This window comes from Vollenhovia emeryi, unplaced genomic scaffold, assembly GCF_000949405.1.
Source record: "Vollenhovia emeryi isolate VEMERY1.0 unplaced genomic scaffold, V.emery_V1.0 DF939136.1, whole genome shotgun sequence".
Lineage (NCBI taxonomy): Eukaryota > Metazoa > Arthropoda > Insecta > Hymenoptera > Formicidae > Vollenhovia > Vollenhovia emeryi.
The window spans coordinates 1,756,449-1,772,027 of record NW_011967230.1 but is presented as its reverse complement, the minus strand read 5'-3'; the positions used below and the strand labels follow the sequence as shown (position 1 = coordinate 1,772,027).

The window sequence follows — 15,579 nt, the reverse complement described above, 5'->3', positions numbered from 1 at the left end:
TCGTTAAAACCGCGACGCGATTATAATACGCACGCGGTTAGGATTTAATTTTATCAACCTCGCACATATGCGAGAATATGTGTATAAAGAAGATTAACCCACCCGAATTTTGACAAACGAAAAGAAATCAAATTATTTCATTTATCACCTTACATACTCCAAGAGTGGCCAATATTGACCACTTACCTTGTAATCCAATCTTTTTTTGTTGGGCCAGATTGAACATACTTTACGTTGCTCCTGGCCATATAGTCTGGTCATTTTGACCAGAGATCAGGAAGGAAGAAAATTCCTTCCATAGTCGGTTCGTTATCGTCACCGACAGATGTTACGTATGATTTGAATTATATACGAGCGTCGATCGTAGCGAAAAGTTACGTACAACGAGAAGTTAATTAAGAAAAAATTTTAACTCGAAAAATTTATTGCATAAAACTAATTTAATATATTTCTACTCCCGTTATTTACTCGAGAGTATTTACCGTCTCTTCGTGACTCGATCTTTGAATTCAAAATTCAAGTCTATACACGGAAAACATTTTACTTCGCGTTATATTAATTTTGATTATCTTCCGCGATAAATTAATATTTCTAATATGGATGAAATTACAAGGTACTATTTTGAAAACGTTTTTATAAACCGATCGCGAAACTCAAACGCGAAAACCGATCGCGGATGTATGAAGATGCGTATGATTTGCATGTTTTTCATGCGACACGCATATCTTGAAGGTGTATCGCGACATACATATACAAAATAAATGACGTGAGACCCAGACTTAAAGAACCTTTCTGCACGACAAACACTGATATTGTAATTGCATATTATAGGTAATCAATAACTACCAATAACGTATAATAATAATTTGAAATGTTTAAGCGTTGTTGACAAAATATTTAAAATCTCACGTCATCTTTTACTTTACATATCAATATGTTGATAAAAAACGGATAGGTCACATTAGTTCGACAAATACGTCAATAAATCAGTCAGATTAATTATATCAAATAGAATATAAAATGATGTTGTAATCTATTCGTTTTCTGGTAACGAATCTACGGAATAAATCTACTATCTATCTACGTTCTACGATCTACAGCCCAATGTCCACGATACTAGAACTTGGTCCAAGTTCTAGCATCGTGGACATTGGCCTTGCGAAATGTAGATTCGTTACCTTGGTAAAAAAAACTTGTTACTCACCGACCGACGGGCAGCAGCGGAGTTAGCTACGTTGATGATTCTGCAACATAGAAACGTAGAATTCATATTAAAGTAGTGTAAAAAAATCTGAATCTTTTCCATGAAACAATAGGTTTGTTTTCTATTCCTACACTGGTGAACTAGTGCAATAAATTAGAGTGAGACAAGCAAATTTTTTCTCATTCTAGCTTACTGCACTAGCTCACCAGTGCAGGAACAGAAAACAAACCTATTATTTGACGAGCGTTCGTGCGAATCATTCGAACGGTCGAGTCGAATAGACGGGGAGGCGAATAAAAGCAATCCGCGGAATGAAGTTTACGCTAAGAATAATACATAAATAATTGTACTCACCAGAGGGTTGCTCCGCCGTTGCCCGATGCCTCCCAGGCCGCCGCTTCCTCTCGGATTCCTCGCAGATTTGGCACTGGCAATCGGCACAACGCGGCACTCCCGGCGTTAACCGACGCGAGCTCCGTCACAACGCGAACGAGAAAAAGAGACGATCGTGTACGGAAACACGAGCCGCCCAGGAGTGGCGTCGTGTGAAACGGCGGGAACGTTCCGGCGAGAAGGACGCGGAAATATGCGAGGTTCGACGCGTCTCGCGACCGAACGCGAGCGTTCAACGGGGCGATCTCGCGCGAACATTCCACTCGCCGCGCGTCGCGCGTGGAAAACTAGGATATTTCTACACGTACGGGGAGACGCGAGTTAAAATTGAAGCTCGGATACCCGCGGCGGCGTCGCGAGAATCCGGCTGCGAGCAAGATTCCGACCGGTGTTTCTCGCGAGACTTACGCGCGTCTCGGTGGATCGCCGACGCGTGAATATCCAATGATTTACGCCGCGATTAGCTGAACTTGATCTGCATCAGACTCACCACCGTACGCGTCGTGAAAAACGCCGCGACGACCGACGACGAAGGAAGAAGGGGGGGGACCGGTCCGATGCGCGTCCGCGACGCTCCGCGATGCTTCTCGAACAGACCAACATGGCGCCGGCACCCGGCGCCCCTGGCCCCCCCTGGCGCTACTGCGCGATACTACGTGAGTCGAGTCAGCGACGCGAACTGAATATCTGGATGTCACTCGCGCAATGTATCTCAAGTAAACGCACACTTAAATTCTCACACGTCTGTTGATGCACAATCGACGCACTCGCGGCTTTCCTCTACTCGAGTCACATCGGAGAAACAGCGAGCGGTAGACGGCGATTCGACGTTCCGCCTGCGCCGTATCGCGGAGTGCACGCTCGCGTGGCCGTGGCGTCGATTAATTACGCGGAGAATGATCGCGCACGTCGCCTCGTAGCGTACGTACCGGCGGCTCGAACGATACTGCGGCGCACGCGAACGTTCTGTGACCTCGGCGCGCAGCGGTCGCGGCGGCTCGAGACAAACAAGTGACGATCGCTGCGGCCGCGGCGGCTCGAGACAAACAAGTGACGATCGCTCCGGCCGCGGCGGCTCGAGACACTCAAGCGGCAAGACGCGCCGAGGTCAGTCGCGCGTCGCGTTATCATTCGAACTGCCGTACGAGTGGCACGGGACGATGTGCGCGATCGTGTGTAATTGACGTCGTCTTCGTTTCTCGGAGCGTGCACTCGGAGATACGGCAGGCGAACCGTCGATGTAACTTGAGTAGAGTACAAAGCCGCGAGTGCGTCGATTGTTCATCAACAGACGTGTGAATTTAAGTGCGCGTTTATTTGAGATACTTACATTGCGCGAGTGATATGAAAGTGATATTCAGGTCGCGTCGCTGACTCGACTCACGTAGTATCGCGCAGTAGCACCGGGGGGGGGGGGGGCAGGGGCGCTGGGTACCGGCGCCATGTTGGTCTGTTCGAGAAGCATCGCGGAGCGTCGCGGACGCGCAGCGGACCGGTCCCTCCCTTCTTCCTTCGTCGTCGGTCGTCACGGCGTTTTTCACGACGCGTACGGTGGTGAGTCTGATGCAGATCAAGTTCAGCTAATCGCGGCGTAAATCATTTGACATTCGCGCGGCGGCGATCCACCGGGACGCGTAAAATCTCGCGAGCAACCGCGGCCGGAATCTTCCTCGCAGCCGAATGTTCGCGACACCGCGAGTATCCCAGCTTCAGTTTCAACTCGCATCTCCCCGCACGTGTAGAAATATCCGAGTCTTCCAAGCGCGACGCGCGGCGAAAGAAATGTTCGCGCGACATCGCATATTTCCGCGTCCCTCCCGCCGGAACGTTCCCGCCGTTTCACGCGACGCCATCGTGGCGGCTCGTATTTCCGTGTGCGATCGTCTCTTTCTCCCACTCTCGTTAGAAACGACTCGTCGATCGACGTCGAAACGATGCGGCGTTTCTCATCGCGCACGGGAATATTCGAAATTCCGCGCGATCGATGATCTACGCGAGTGAGTGTTGTGTTAGTGCAACAAGGAAATCTGTGAGGAGGAGGTGGCTTCGGAGGCATCGGGCAACGGCGGAGCAATCACAAGGTGAGTGTTTTACATTTTTTTTATTGTTTGCTACTTGTGCAAAATAAAGCATTAGTTCTCTGCTTTTGTTTCATTTATTCAAATAATTCGAACGAGGATTCGAATAAGTGTTACATACGTAAATATACGTATAAAATTTTGTGAGTTTATTTCATTTAAAAGGAAGGCTTTTCTCAGTATCCTATAATTTTTCTGATAAATACCTATTTTAAAAAACAAAAAATATGTTATACAATAATTTCGATTTTACATAATTATTCTATGCTAATCATATATGTATTTGCATTTTTACAGAACGCTGCGATTGCGAGTCGTATCGGTGAGTGGTAAATTACCTTTTATTTTAAACTGACGTTGCGCATACAATACCTTCTTCGCATATGTACAAATTTTTTTAAATATACAGCGCTCAGTTTATTTAACTGAAGATATTTAAAAAGTAAAAGGAGAAATTTATCAATTTCAGCAAAAAGAAATTTTTTTAATGTAGCTTCGTTTTAAAAAAAGATAAATGGGTTTCAACTGTCATATTTCTTTAAAATCGTCCCCACCTTATTTGGATTAATTACTGTATGTCCTGAATAAACTATTTTCATCTTCATGCTTATTCCTCTTCTCGTATTAATTTTATAAAAATTTATATTTTTATCTGTACATCAGATACGTAAATCAGGATATAATGAGATGACTATTATAAAAGAAAGGGGCAGTGGGCAATATAGAATTTTTATTATAATTCGGAAATAAACATATTAAAAATTTAGTATCAAATACCAAATATTAACAAATTAATAAAATTGGTATGGCTCAAATGTGCTAAACACAAATTGGAGGAATAAAGGACTATGTATATACGAGCCGTGACAGGGTGTCTAAATATTTTATTCTAAATTTATTGCGAAAAAATATCACCTCCACCAAATATTAATATCTACACTATATAAATTCAAAATCTGAATTAAGAGAGAAAATAATATTGATATGAAAGAGTAAATTTGCGTAATGTGACAAAACACAAATTAACTTAATCGATATTCCATATGTGTTCCAATAAAATTAAAGACATTAAGATATATATTTAACATTTTACAGTAAATTGAATTACATATTTATATTTTTTACTATATTAATATAATTATATTATAATGCTATTGTTATTATAATAATATTAATATGAAAAGTAATACTATAAAAGGAAAAATACGGCATATGATATAAAAGAGTTTTTATTTAAATTAGAAATAAATGTACCAAACAAATTTATTTTATCAAATATTAACAAGGCAAAAATTACACTACATGATAAATTGTATAAAGGAATTTTCAATATGACTACACAGAAAAAGAAAATAATATTACAATTTAACAGTAAATTCCTAATATAACGAAATTCAGGTAATATGAAATAATTTTACTTAAATATTATAACGAAGTTAAAAATATTATTAACTTCATTTTACACTTTTACACGTATTTTAACATAATGTCGTGTCATGCGTTTTTCGATAAATCGCCTGAACTGTTTCAGCGAAAATGGAAACCAAAAGTATTTTTCCAATTCGTAATTTCTGTCAAACGTGTGCCAATCTTGCTTTGAATATCCGCAATTAGTTCATCGAAGTCACCGAACTATAAAGTTATTTTACATTATTAGTATGTTATAAATAAATATGTGATTTAGTCCTGACAATATTTTGAACATTTTCGAATGTTCTATATAGCTACTGTTGCATGTATATTTGTGAACGTGCACATGTACGTATACTCTAGGACAAAATGACAGTTAGCAACCCAAGTTAGGGTCCACAATTAGTATTCGAATTATTTGGATTGTTCGTAACTCTACTCTGGGAAAAATTTTGACCATTTCTTTGTAGTTAAACAACTTAACATTTCGGTTAGTGCCTCTTCAGTGAAAATTATCTTTGCGTTACTGCATATCGACAGAACTAATTGAGAGAATTGATTAGTATTATTTTAAAATCTTGGATATAGATAGAATAGCTAATTGCGATTTTTAGTTACGCGAAGTATAATTCGTAAAAAATTAAAGTTACGAACAATCCAACCAATTCGATTACTAGTTGTGGGCCCCAAAATGGGTTGCTAACTGTCTCATTTCCCAGGGTACATAAACGTATATGTATATTTGCGTCAGTAGTATTATATTTAAAATAAAATAATAATTGTGTTTAATGGAAGATGCAAGAATATTGCATTAAATAATATATACATGTATTATATACACACATATATAAATATATATGTATACATGTACATACGTGCAGTTCGCATATTCAACCCACAAGTTTTCAGAAATTGTCAAGGATACCATAAAAATAATTTTCTGCAAATGAATCTGGGGTCGGAAACGTGTCATAACACCACTGCAGCACACAGGGTGTTCGAAAAAGGGGCCTTGGAAATATCTCAAAAACAATGAATTATACATATAACTGATCTAACCAATGAAGATAAGATCGGTGACTGATCTAGCCAATACCCTGTATGCTTTAGCGATGTATAATGACCTGTTTTCCAACGTATGTCACCTTCATTTGTGTAAAAATGATTCCTCTGTCTTTGGCAATTTGTCGGTTGAATTTAGGAAAACCGTGTATGTGTGTGTGTGTTATACGTAATCGAAAGTGTGTCATATAGTTGTGCACTAGTTTGATATTAAATATTGATTCTATATTCTCGTGTTAATATGATAATATGTTCACGTTCACATATAAGTCTTTACCTGTTTATTGAATTTTGAGAAAAGGTATCCAGAATCGAATATACCAGTAGCATTTAACATGCGATTGTTCACAAATTCAAGTATCTAAAACAGATTTTTAACGTTTACATCTATAAATAATATTACAGTGTTATATGCAATATATTTATCTTTATATCATATAGTTTTTCAGAAGTGCTAATGTATCTTTTCTCTGTTTCATGATTAAATTAATTAACCTAAGAATATAAACATGTTTAGCGAAATGGAAATTACATGCAAGTGTAGCGGTGACGTTTGTAAAATTTACCTTATCAAGCGATTCCTTAGTGTATACATGATTTATAATATCAATTAATGCTGCTACAGTGCTAATTTCTCTGAAAAACAAAATAAACGTTTTTTAATTAACAACAAGGATGTATTGTCATGGTTATGAGCACAATATATACAGAAAAAATTGTATATACTTCGGTTTTACTTCCATCCAATTGTTTAATATATAATCGAGTACGAATGTATTTCGTAATGGAGTAGATTCCGGATTGTTCGTAGCAATGGTATGAAAAAAGTTAATATCATCAAATGTATCTTGTCTTATTCCCTTAAAACGGTCTTTGTTATTATTGTCTGTTATAGTGATATAAAAAAATTGAGAACAAGCCAGGAATTCTAAACATTTTTTTCTATCGTTTTGAAATAGAGTTCCATTTTCACACATAAGATATACTGTTGCAAAAACACTAAAACCAGCCATTTTTAAACCATTACAAAATGTCCACTTTTTCCACCCCGGCAATAGTTTATTATGTCTGAAAAGACAAGACAAATAAAAATCAGTTTACATATACTGTAACTCAAATGTATATTTAAAAAAAATAATTTGTAAAATTCGAGCAATGTGAGTAAGAGACACGAAACTCTGTGGGCCTCTCAACTCGCGTACTCGCGTAAACTACACGGTCGGTCTCGCGCATGCGGTTCTAGCTAGCTTATACTTGGCGTGAGACACTACCGTGTCGTGATAAAAGTATATTTAAAAAAGAATGTCGTAAAATGAATTACATTGGACTTGATAGATGCCATTCTAATTTCTTCAAAGCCATATGAGTGCATTTACTTTCAGAACGACTCAGAACACATGTCCATTTTGTAATTTCTTGCCTTAAGCATTTAATTAGATAATTATCCTGTGGATCTTCTTCGTATCCAATTATTTCAAGAACTGGTTCTAATCGTGTGTATAAGATATCCTAGATTGTAAAATTAATGATTTTTTATTTATGTCTGAAAATGTCATGGCACGTACGAGTATTTAAGAATATACATACATATAGTAAGTATGTATTTAAGAATTAAACTATGTTAAAACATAGTTTTATGATTTTACAATTGAATTTGATGTTACTAAAATCAACTGTGGTAATTTCTGAATTTAAAAATAAGAGTTATAAAATTTTAGAAGAAAGATGTACATACGTATTTATGTACGTGCGTGACGGATTTTAAATTTCAAGTGAACGGTTTAATACTCTTCATATCTTATAAATTAATTGAGATATAGTCGTTACAGGTAACACTAGCAATAAGTACACATACAGTAGGCATCAATGATAATTCATGAATAAGCTAATATGTGTATTATGTAGTACTTAGTATTTGAAATATGATACTGACAATTTAAATTTTCTATCTTTGAACAAAATTACGGAAAGACGTAACAGAATTAGCGCTAGCTACATGTTAGCTACGTCATATTTCATTGAAGCTTTTCTGACAATTCATACTTCATCACTAAGCAAACGTTTAGATGTAACATTTTCCAGGATCTTTTACCTTGAACATGTCTCCTTTTTTTGGAAAAGGAATGATGTAAGACATGCGTTCAATACCTTTAATCAGGGGATACCATGCTATATAATCTGTGTCCTGCGATAGGTAACTCGTAAGTGTCCAAAATACAGAAGCACTGAGTTGATCTGTCATGGTAAAATAAACTACATCGTCAATTATTTGTGCACGATTTAGAACATGAATATTTGTATAGTATTCAGAATTGAGATAACGAACTATATTTTGCCAAATGTTTCCATGAATAATATCATATTTGACACGATAATATCCTGTAATAAAATTAATACAATTGATTATTAATCCTGATAATTAATATGACATTTAACAGAAAATATATTTCCTAACTTTGTCTTTCTCAAATATTTTCAAAGAAATATAATATATATTTATAATAAATACATTTGCATATATTTAAATATCCTATATATTTTCTCGATAATGCGATTATAATCTATTATTCTATAACGTAAAAGTTATCTACAAAATTTGTTTTTATTATAAATTTAAATGCATTACTGAATTAATTAATGTGTTTGATAAAATGTATTTGGCTGGAGTTACATAATTTCCTTTTATTGTTTTACTCAATCCCGATTATATAGAAAAATTGCAAAAACGTAATAAAATAATCAATACTTACCAATTTGTTGCACGTTCAATATTATCCAATAATCAGGGGCTAACCTCTGAGTAGGCATAACAGATTTCTCATCTTTGTCTTTCCATAGCTCTACAGAAATATCTAAAGTATTAAAGTCCAAACTTGATGACGTAACATTGGTAGTAAAAGGTATCCACCAAGTTCCTGATCCATTTTCTATTTTTATCTTAACGTACGGCGGTAGTTTTTCATATTGTTCTGTTACACTTAAAACAGGGTAATGGCTTTGACTTAGCCAAGGATATATTATCTCCGTTATGTTGTATGGTAGCATAGATTGTTCTTCATTGTGAACTGTTTGCATGGCATCCAAGAAATCATTCAGAGTAGCTGATCTAATTATAAAAAATTCATACAAAATTTAATCAAATTGATACAATACATTATAGTACATTATGAACAGACAGCACATCAGGAGAAGTGAAATTTATACGTTAATTGCTTAATTGGTGCAAGTGCTTGTTGCAATAAACATGTAGTGAGCAAGAGAGAGACAGAGAGAGAGGGGGGGGAGAAAGAAAGAATTGATAAATAATGGTAAAAATGATGATAAAGAAATTAAACATAGAAATAATAATCTATAAGATATTATGAAACTTTAAATAGAAAATGAGAAAGAAAAGTTAAGAGACGAAAAAGTTTTTATATCAAATATTACAAATTGTGAGTATAAAATAGAATAATATAAATGTAAAGATAAATATAAAATAGAATCTAATCGAAATCACGAAATTATTAAAAATCATTCATATAAAACCAAGACTGAAAAAGAAAAACTGAATAAGGAATTACCATATAATCGAGTAGAAAGAAAATAAAGAAAGAGATAAAAGAATTATGCACATTTCGAAGAAAGTGTAAATAATCTATTAAATACAATTACAAACGTTTGTGAAAATAGTGATGATACGGATGAAAAGCAATACAATACTCGAAAGATACTCACTCGGATTTTATATATTTTTCGATACCTTTCCGAAATACATTATAGCGCAGTATATGTTGTAACATGCGCAATATAGCAGGGGCTACAACACATGACATTACGAAATTACAGTAGATGTAGTTTAATAAATTTATTAACGGCATTCAAAATTCTTAATTTAAAATAAATTTTAATTTGCATTTTATTCTTCTTTTCCACTACCTCACGACATTTAACATTTAGGTGAATTGAAGATGAATTGAGTTAAATTTAGCCTTGTTCATTCGTTTAGAAGAATTACGTCCAAAAATTTCTTGATTATTATACAGTTAAAGTTTGCACTTTATATTACCTTTGATATAAGAGGATAAGAAAAACTGAGAATTAATATCAGAGGTATAATCGTATTCGAATATAAGAGGATTCATAATTCCTTCGTTGTCCAAATGGAGAGATTCTTGTACAATTTGGACTACAAACAAATCCCATATGCGCAACTCTGGGTAAATCTAGAAACAAAAGTTATTCTGATAACAAGAATAATCATTAAATATTTAATCTGGGAAAATATTCGAGAAACAAATGTTTTCTAGCAATGTGCAACAGCATCACTTGTGTACTGCGAATTTGCTTATTTTGATATTTTTAAGGCAGTATTTTTTACATTGCAGTACAAATATTTGAAAATGATTCCTGCAATTTCTTTCAATATACTTTTGAAAATTGCCATTTTTAGTAAAATAATATATTGTAGATGTATAAAAAGTTAACCTCATTAATGCTATCAAATGCATACAGAACCGCAATACCCTCATTCAACCAAAAATAAGGCGACGATGGATTGGTGATGGCTAAACGTTGGAGTCCTATTTTACGTCCGATTAAAAATGCTATTTCCATTTTGCGCCCAATATGATCTAATTCTTCATCATAAATAATATCTTGTTCTCTAAAAATCATTAAAGAATAATTAACACATGGCTTATATGTATACTATTGGTTACCCTTTATCTTCTCTTCCAGGTTATTGTTTCCACAATTTTAATATATCGAAATTGGTTTTCTTTTTCCAATATTAATCAAGTAACAAGAATAATACTGTCATTAGAAAAATACAAGTTTTGTAACAATTTATCAAATATGTGCATCAACTTAACTGAATATGCATTTAACTATTTTAATAGTATAATTAGAATTTCATATACAAAACACTTCCTCTGCTCATGTAACTCTCAATAATGTGAATATGTTTGAGCCTAGTTTCTAGCGAAATGTCTTCTATTTTGAGAGTAAAAATACTTTTATCTTTTATTGAACTTATAATTAAATTTGATTTACAAGGATCCATTTGACCATATAAGTACATTACCTGTAAAATACGAGTCTCCATTTTGTTATACCGTCATCTACAAAACCTGGAATCGCGAAATGGTCTTCTACCTGACTCCAATATGTCCACTGAGTTTCAAAATAACTCGTACTTTTTTCAATAATATGACTCGCCAAATTTAGATCATGTGCTCGCAATGGCCTGCCTTTCAAGTGAATATTAATACTAGATAAATTGCACAGCACTATACTTAGGAGATAAGCAGGTATTACTGGAGTATCGAAAAAGTGTATTTGTTTGATGCTATCATTGAAAGAGTCAGTTGTATATTGTAGCGTATTAGAAAAAACCGTGTAATTCGATTGGTGTTTGACAGTAATATCATATATAGTTTTGATATCTGGCTCATCCCAGCATGGAAACGTTCTTCGTATTCCAGTAACCCAGGTTGGTGTTGCGACAAACCATCTACGAATTTTATATTTTAATTCAATATCTCAAATAAAGGGAAAATTTGTATATATTTAATTAACATAAAAGAGCGACATAAGAGACGAAATGGATTAGAGTAGTAGAATGCATTGTGAACAGATACGATTACATTTTATGACTACACTAAGAAAATTTTTTATCGGATAAACCAATTAAATAGTGTTTCCGATATTAATTTTCCCGGTTACGTTTTACGAATAAATTATGGATACATTCAATGAAATTTGTCCGATAAAATGCTGTTACCGGTAAAATTTTATTGAAAAACCGATCACATTTTCCATCGGATATACAATTTAATCGGATATATCTGTTTGTTATTACGTAATTGGGTTATCCGATTATATCTAATCGGACATTTTTCTCAGCGTAAGAAACTATATTATATTGTCGTGTTTTCCGTGTTTTATAGTTATTTCACAACATTATTACTATTATTCTATTATAGCGTTCTATACTACAATGTGGAGTGATATTTCTACAGTATGTATATTATAAAACTAAAACGATTTTTAATATTTCATTTATTATCTTCATTTGTTACTCATTGCTATAATGCATTCTTTATACTTAAGGGTATTTATACTAACTTTCTTATTACGTAGTGCATGTGTAGATTAAATCTTCTGACGTTTCGATACAATAGTTTGAATATAATTTTTTTAATATATATGTGTAATAGTTTTAAGGTACTTAGTTTTAAAGTTACTTACTTTTTCTCGTCCTTGTTTGTATATGGAATCTTGAAGAAGCCACCCATGTTATCAGACATGTTGCCGGTATATTCCATGTTTAGAGTATGAAAACCAGGTCTTAATTTCGGTTTAAAATACAGTTTAACCATTTCCTCTTCCCGTAAATATAAAATGTTAGTTACAACGTGCTTGGTCTTATTAGGATCATGAGAATTGAAAACCACCGTTTTCGATGGAATTATATTCAAATATACTGAGTGCAATGCTATCGTTGTTTTTGGTTGGACAATCTTAATAACGACATTCGATATACCGCGGAAGCTATTGTTTTCAATGTCTACTTTTAACAGAATCTTGTATTTTATAGGTTTTACATAACGCGTCAAGGGGTATTTAATAATTGCTTCAACGTTTAACATCTCTTCAGGCAAAGAAGCCGTAATAAATATTATACTGAATATTAATTTTAACAATTCCATTTCTATAATTTGCTGGACAGGTCCAGTGGTGTTTATAAAAATGCGCCTGAAAGAAAAAGAAGTAAGAAATGTTAAATAAGCAATTAATATTTAAGAAAAGAAAACATTTATAAGACAATTTTTTGGCACATTTCGTAGACGTTTATACAATTAAGTTTATGATTTCGAGTCGTTTTCGAGATTCATACGTCTTAAAGCTATCACGATAATTTGTGTTTCGGCTAAATATAATAACAACATATATTGTTTATTCTCAATGTTGCTCATCTCTGCTTTCCAGTCTAAATGCTGCTCTTACGACACAGATCTCGTGATACAGTGAAGAATTGTTCTGTAATTGTGTATCGATTTGAGATTTGTTACTCTGTCACCCCGTATAACGGGCAACTTCTTTTCGTTTTAACCTAATCTGCTTATCAAGTACATGTATACACATACACTCACACACACGCACGCACGCACGCATATATCTAATATGGATACTTTCATATATACTTTATGTATTATAATACCGTGTCAGATTTATTTGGAATATATTATAATCTTAAAAATTCTAAAATTGATTTGATACTGAAAACTTACAATGATTCAGGTAAATTGAAATGATCTGCGAGTAATTCTCTTACCAGAGTTACGAAGTGTCGATGCCAGAAGTCTAGCTACAGAATCGACCTTTCCGTCTCAGGAGATTACACGAACTAACGATAATGTTTACGACCAATACCACAATAAATAGTGAAAATGTTATTCGATAGATACGAATTATATTGTTACCAAGTCTCTGTCTTTTAGTTATATTTCACAACAAACTAGATGAAGTTGCAACCAAATATTTTATATTAGTTAATCTTCTTTTACATAAACTGATATTATTCCTACTTGTAATTTAATGAATCTTCTTAAAAGTATTTTAATCAAACTGAATTAATTTCTTTTTCCTTATTTATTTTCCTAGGCATACTGGAAATAATCTTACGTTTAGTTATCAAAAACGCGGTTCTAGCTACGCTTATACTTGGCGCGAGACTTGCATAATACTTTTATGTAAAATAATTTTGCATTTAGGTCTCCAATAATGATTGGATGTTCGATTTGTTCATAATTAAAAGTTAATACGAATCTTTACATTTGGATTCTCATTTTAATAAGAATTGCCCACAAATTTATAGCCCCACTGAGAAAAATTTCCATCGGATAAACCGATTAAACAGTGTTTCCGATGGTTAATTTTTCCGATTACGTTTTCCGATTAAATTATGGACACATCCGATGAAATTTTTCCGATGAAATGCAGTTTCCAATGAAATTTGATGAACCGATCATATTTTTCATCGGATATACAATTTAATTGCATATATCCGTTTGTTATTATAAAATTGGATTATCCGATTATTTTTAATCGGACATTTTTCTCAGTGCTGGCGGAGACTGGTTTTAGTCATCCCCGTTACATGAAAGATAATACATGGTGTACTCGTATGCCTCTAAATTCTACGTTCCACTTACCGGTCGCAACGTTCGTGGAATCATTTCTTCTTTGCTTTATAATGGAAGTTAAATAAAGAAAGGATAATGTGTTCACAAATGTTGCAACGAAGAAACGCATCTAATATCGTCGCATTATTTATTACCAAAAATTATCGATCTGTCTCGGAAAAGTATCATTGTATATCTACACATATAAGAAGTAACGATTATAATTTTCATAATTACATACTGTAAAAAATTAATATGTATTATTAATATGATACGTCTCTATCACAGTCTTGTAAAGTCTTTCTCACTTTATTTACATACAGTTGTATGCCCGAATAAAATAGTTTCATCTGTGTGCATATTTCATTTTCCGAATCAACTATTTCACCTACATATCAGAGACACAGGTAATTAGAAGATAATAACATGACTATTATAAACAGGAACATACAGCATATGATATAAAGGGGTTTTTATTGTAAATTAGAAATGTACCAAACAAATATTCATTTTATTAAATATTGAAAATGGCAAAAATTACATTACGTGGTAAACTGTATAAAGAAATTTGAAATATTACTACACAGAAATGGAAAATAATTTTACATAAATATTATAACAACAATAAAAATATTATTAACTTTTTCACACTTTTATACGTAATGTATCGTAATGTCGTATCATGCATTTTTCTGTAATTCGCATGAACTGTTTCAGCGAAAATGGTGAACAAAAGTATCTATCTGATTCTTAATTTCTGTCAAACGTATATCAATCTTGCTTGGAATATCCGGCAGTAGTTTATCGAGGTCATGGAACTATAAAGTTAATTTAAATTATTAGTATGTTATAAATAAATTTGTAATTTAGTTAACAAATTAATTATTATAGTATTACAAAGGACAATATTTTGAACATTTTCGAATGTTCTATACAGCTATTAAATTTGTTGCTTGTATATTTGTGAACGTGCACATGCTCGTATACTCTGGGACAAAAAGGACAATTAGCAACCCAGGTTGGAGCACACAATTAGTATTCGAATTATTTGGATTGTTCGTCATTCTACTCTGGAAAAAATTTTGACCATTTTTTGTACTTAAGCAACTTAACATTTTGGTTAGTTCCTCTTAAGTGAAAATTATCTTTGCGTTACTGCATATCGACAGAACTAACTTAGAGAATTGATTATTATTTAAAAATTAATTTAAAAATAAAGAGAATTGAGTATTATTTAGAAATCGTGGATATACAGGGTGCTACG

At 33.8% G+C, this 15,579-nt stretch overlaps 4 protein-coding genes across 9 annotated transcripts in view; 1 reads left to right on the top strand and 3 right to left on the bottom strand.

The window, feature by feature from the left end:
* LOC105567611 (probable RNA methyltransferase CG11342) overlaps nt 1-2,653 on the bottom strand; it is a 60,996-nt gene extending 58,343 nt beyond the window's left edge. The window contains exons 1-2 of one of the 2 annotated variants that reach the window (XM_012022593.1): nt 1,559-2,653; nt 1,205-1,244 (exon numbers count right to left, since the gene is read on the bottom strand). The gene's annotated coding sequence lies outside the window, so the exon portion shown is untranslated. Of the gene's footprint in view, nt 1-1,204; nt 1,356-1,558 lie in introns of those variants that run through there. The other variant, XM_012022597.1, reaches the window with a different exon arrangement.
* Nucleotides 2,654-3,656: 1,003 nt separating this feature from the next.
* The window catches only part of LOC105567616 (SH3 domain-containing protein 19), a 32,485-nt gene continuing 20,562 nt past the window's right edge, over nt 3,657-15,579 (top strand). The window contains exons 1-2 of one of the 2 annotated variants that reach the window (XM_012022611.1): nt 3,657-3,678; nt 3,973-3,997. Coding sequence is in view for 1 of the 2 variants with exons in the window: in XM_012022607.1 (XP_011877997.1) it covers nt 3,940-3,997 (58 nt within the window). In the remaining variant the exon portion in view is untranslated. Of the gene's footprint in view, nt 3,679-3,924; nt 3,998-15,579 lie in introns of those variants that run through there. The other variant, XM_012022607.1, reaches the window with a different exon arrangement.
* Nucleotides 4,931-12,872, bottom strand: LOC105567613 (aminopeptidase N-like). Of its 2 annotated transcripts, XM_012022602.1 has the most exons (13): nt 12,379-12,872; nt 11,639-11,641; nt 11,213-11,374; nt 10,615-10,792; nt 10,196-10,352; nt 9,865-9,946; nt 8,898-9,253; nt 8,240-8,526; nt 7,469-7,656; nt 6,874-7,215; nt 6,714-6,783; nt 6,425-6,508; nt 4,931-5,307 (listed from the first exon to the last, which is right to left on the bottom strand). In XM_012022602.1, the coding sequence occupies exons 1-13, from the start codon at nt 12,837-12,839 to the stop codon at nt 5,203-5,205; spliced, it is 2,475 nt and encodes an 824-aa protein (XP_011877992.1). In that variant the 5' UTR covers nt 12,840-12,872; the 3' UTR covers nt 4,931-5,202. The 2 variants fall into 2 exon arrangements, with proteins under 2 accessions (XP_011877992.1, XP_011877991.1); XM_012022601.1 differs by having other exon boundaries at nt 11,213-11,641.
* The window catches only part of LOC105567614 (glutamyl aminopeptidase-like), a 14,161-nt gene continuing 13,479 nt past the window's right edge, over nt 14,898-15,579 (bottom strand). For all 3 annotated transcript variants that reach the window (XM_012022603.1, XM_012022605.1, XM_012022604.1), the window contains one exon: nt 14,898-15,133. In XM_012022603.1, coding sequence (XP_011877993.1) covers nt 15,029-15,133 — 105 coding nt within the window. In that variant the 3' untranslated portion in view covers nt 14,898-15,028. The remainder of the gene's footprint in view (nt 15,134-15,579) is intronic.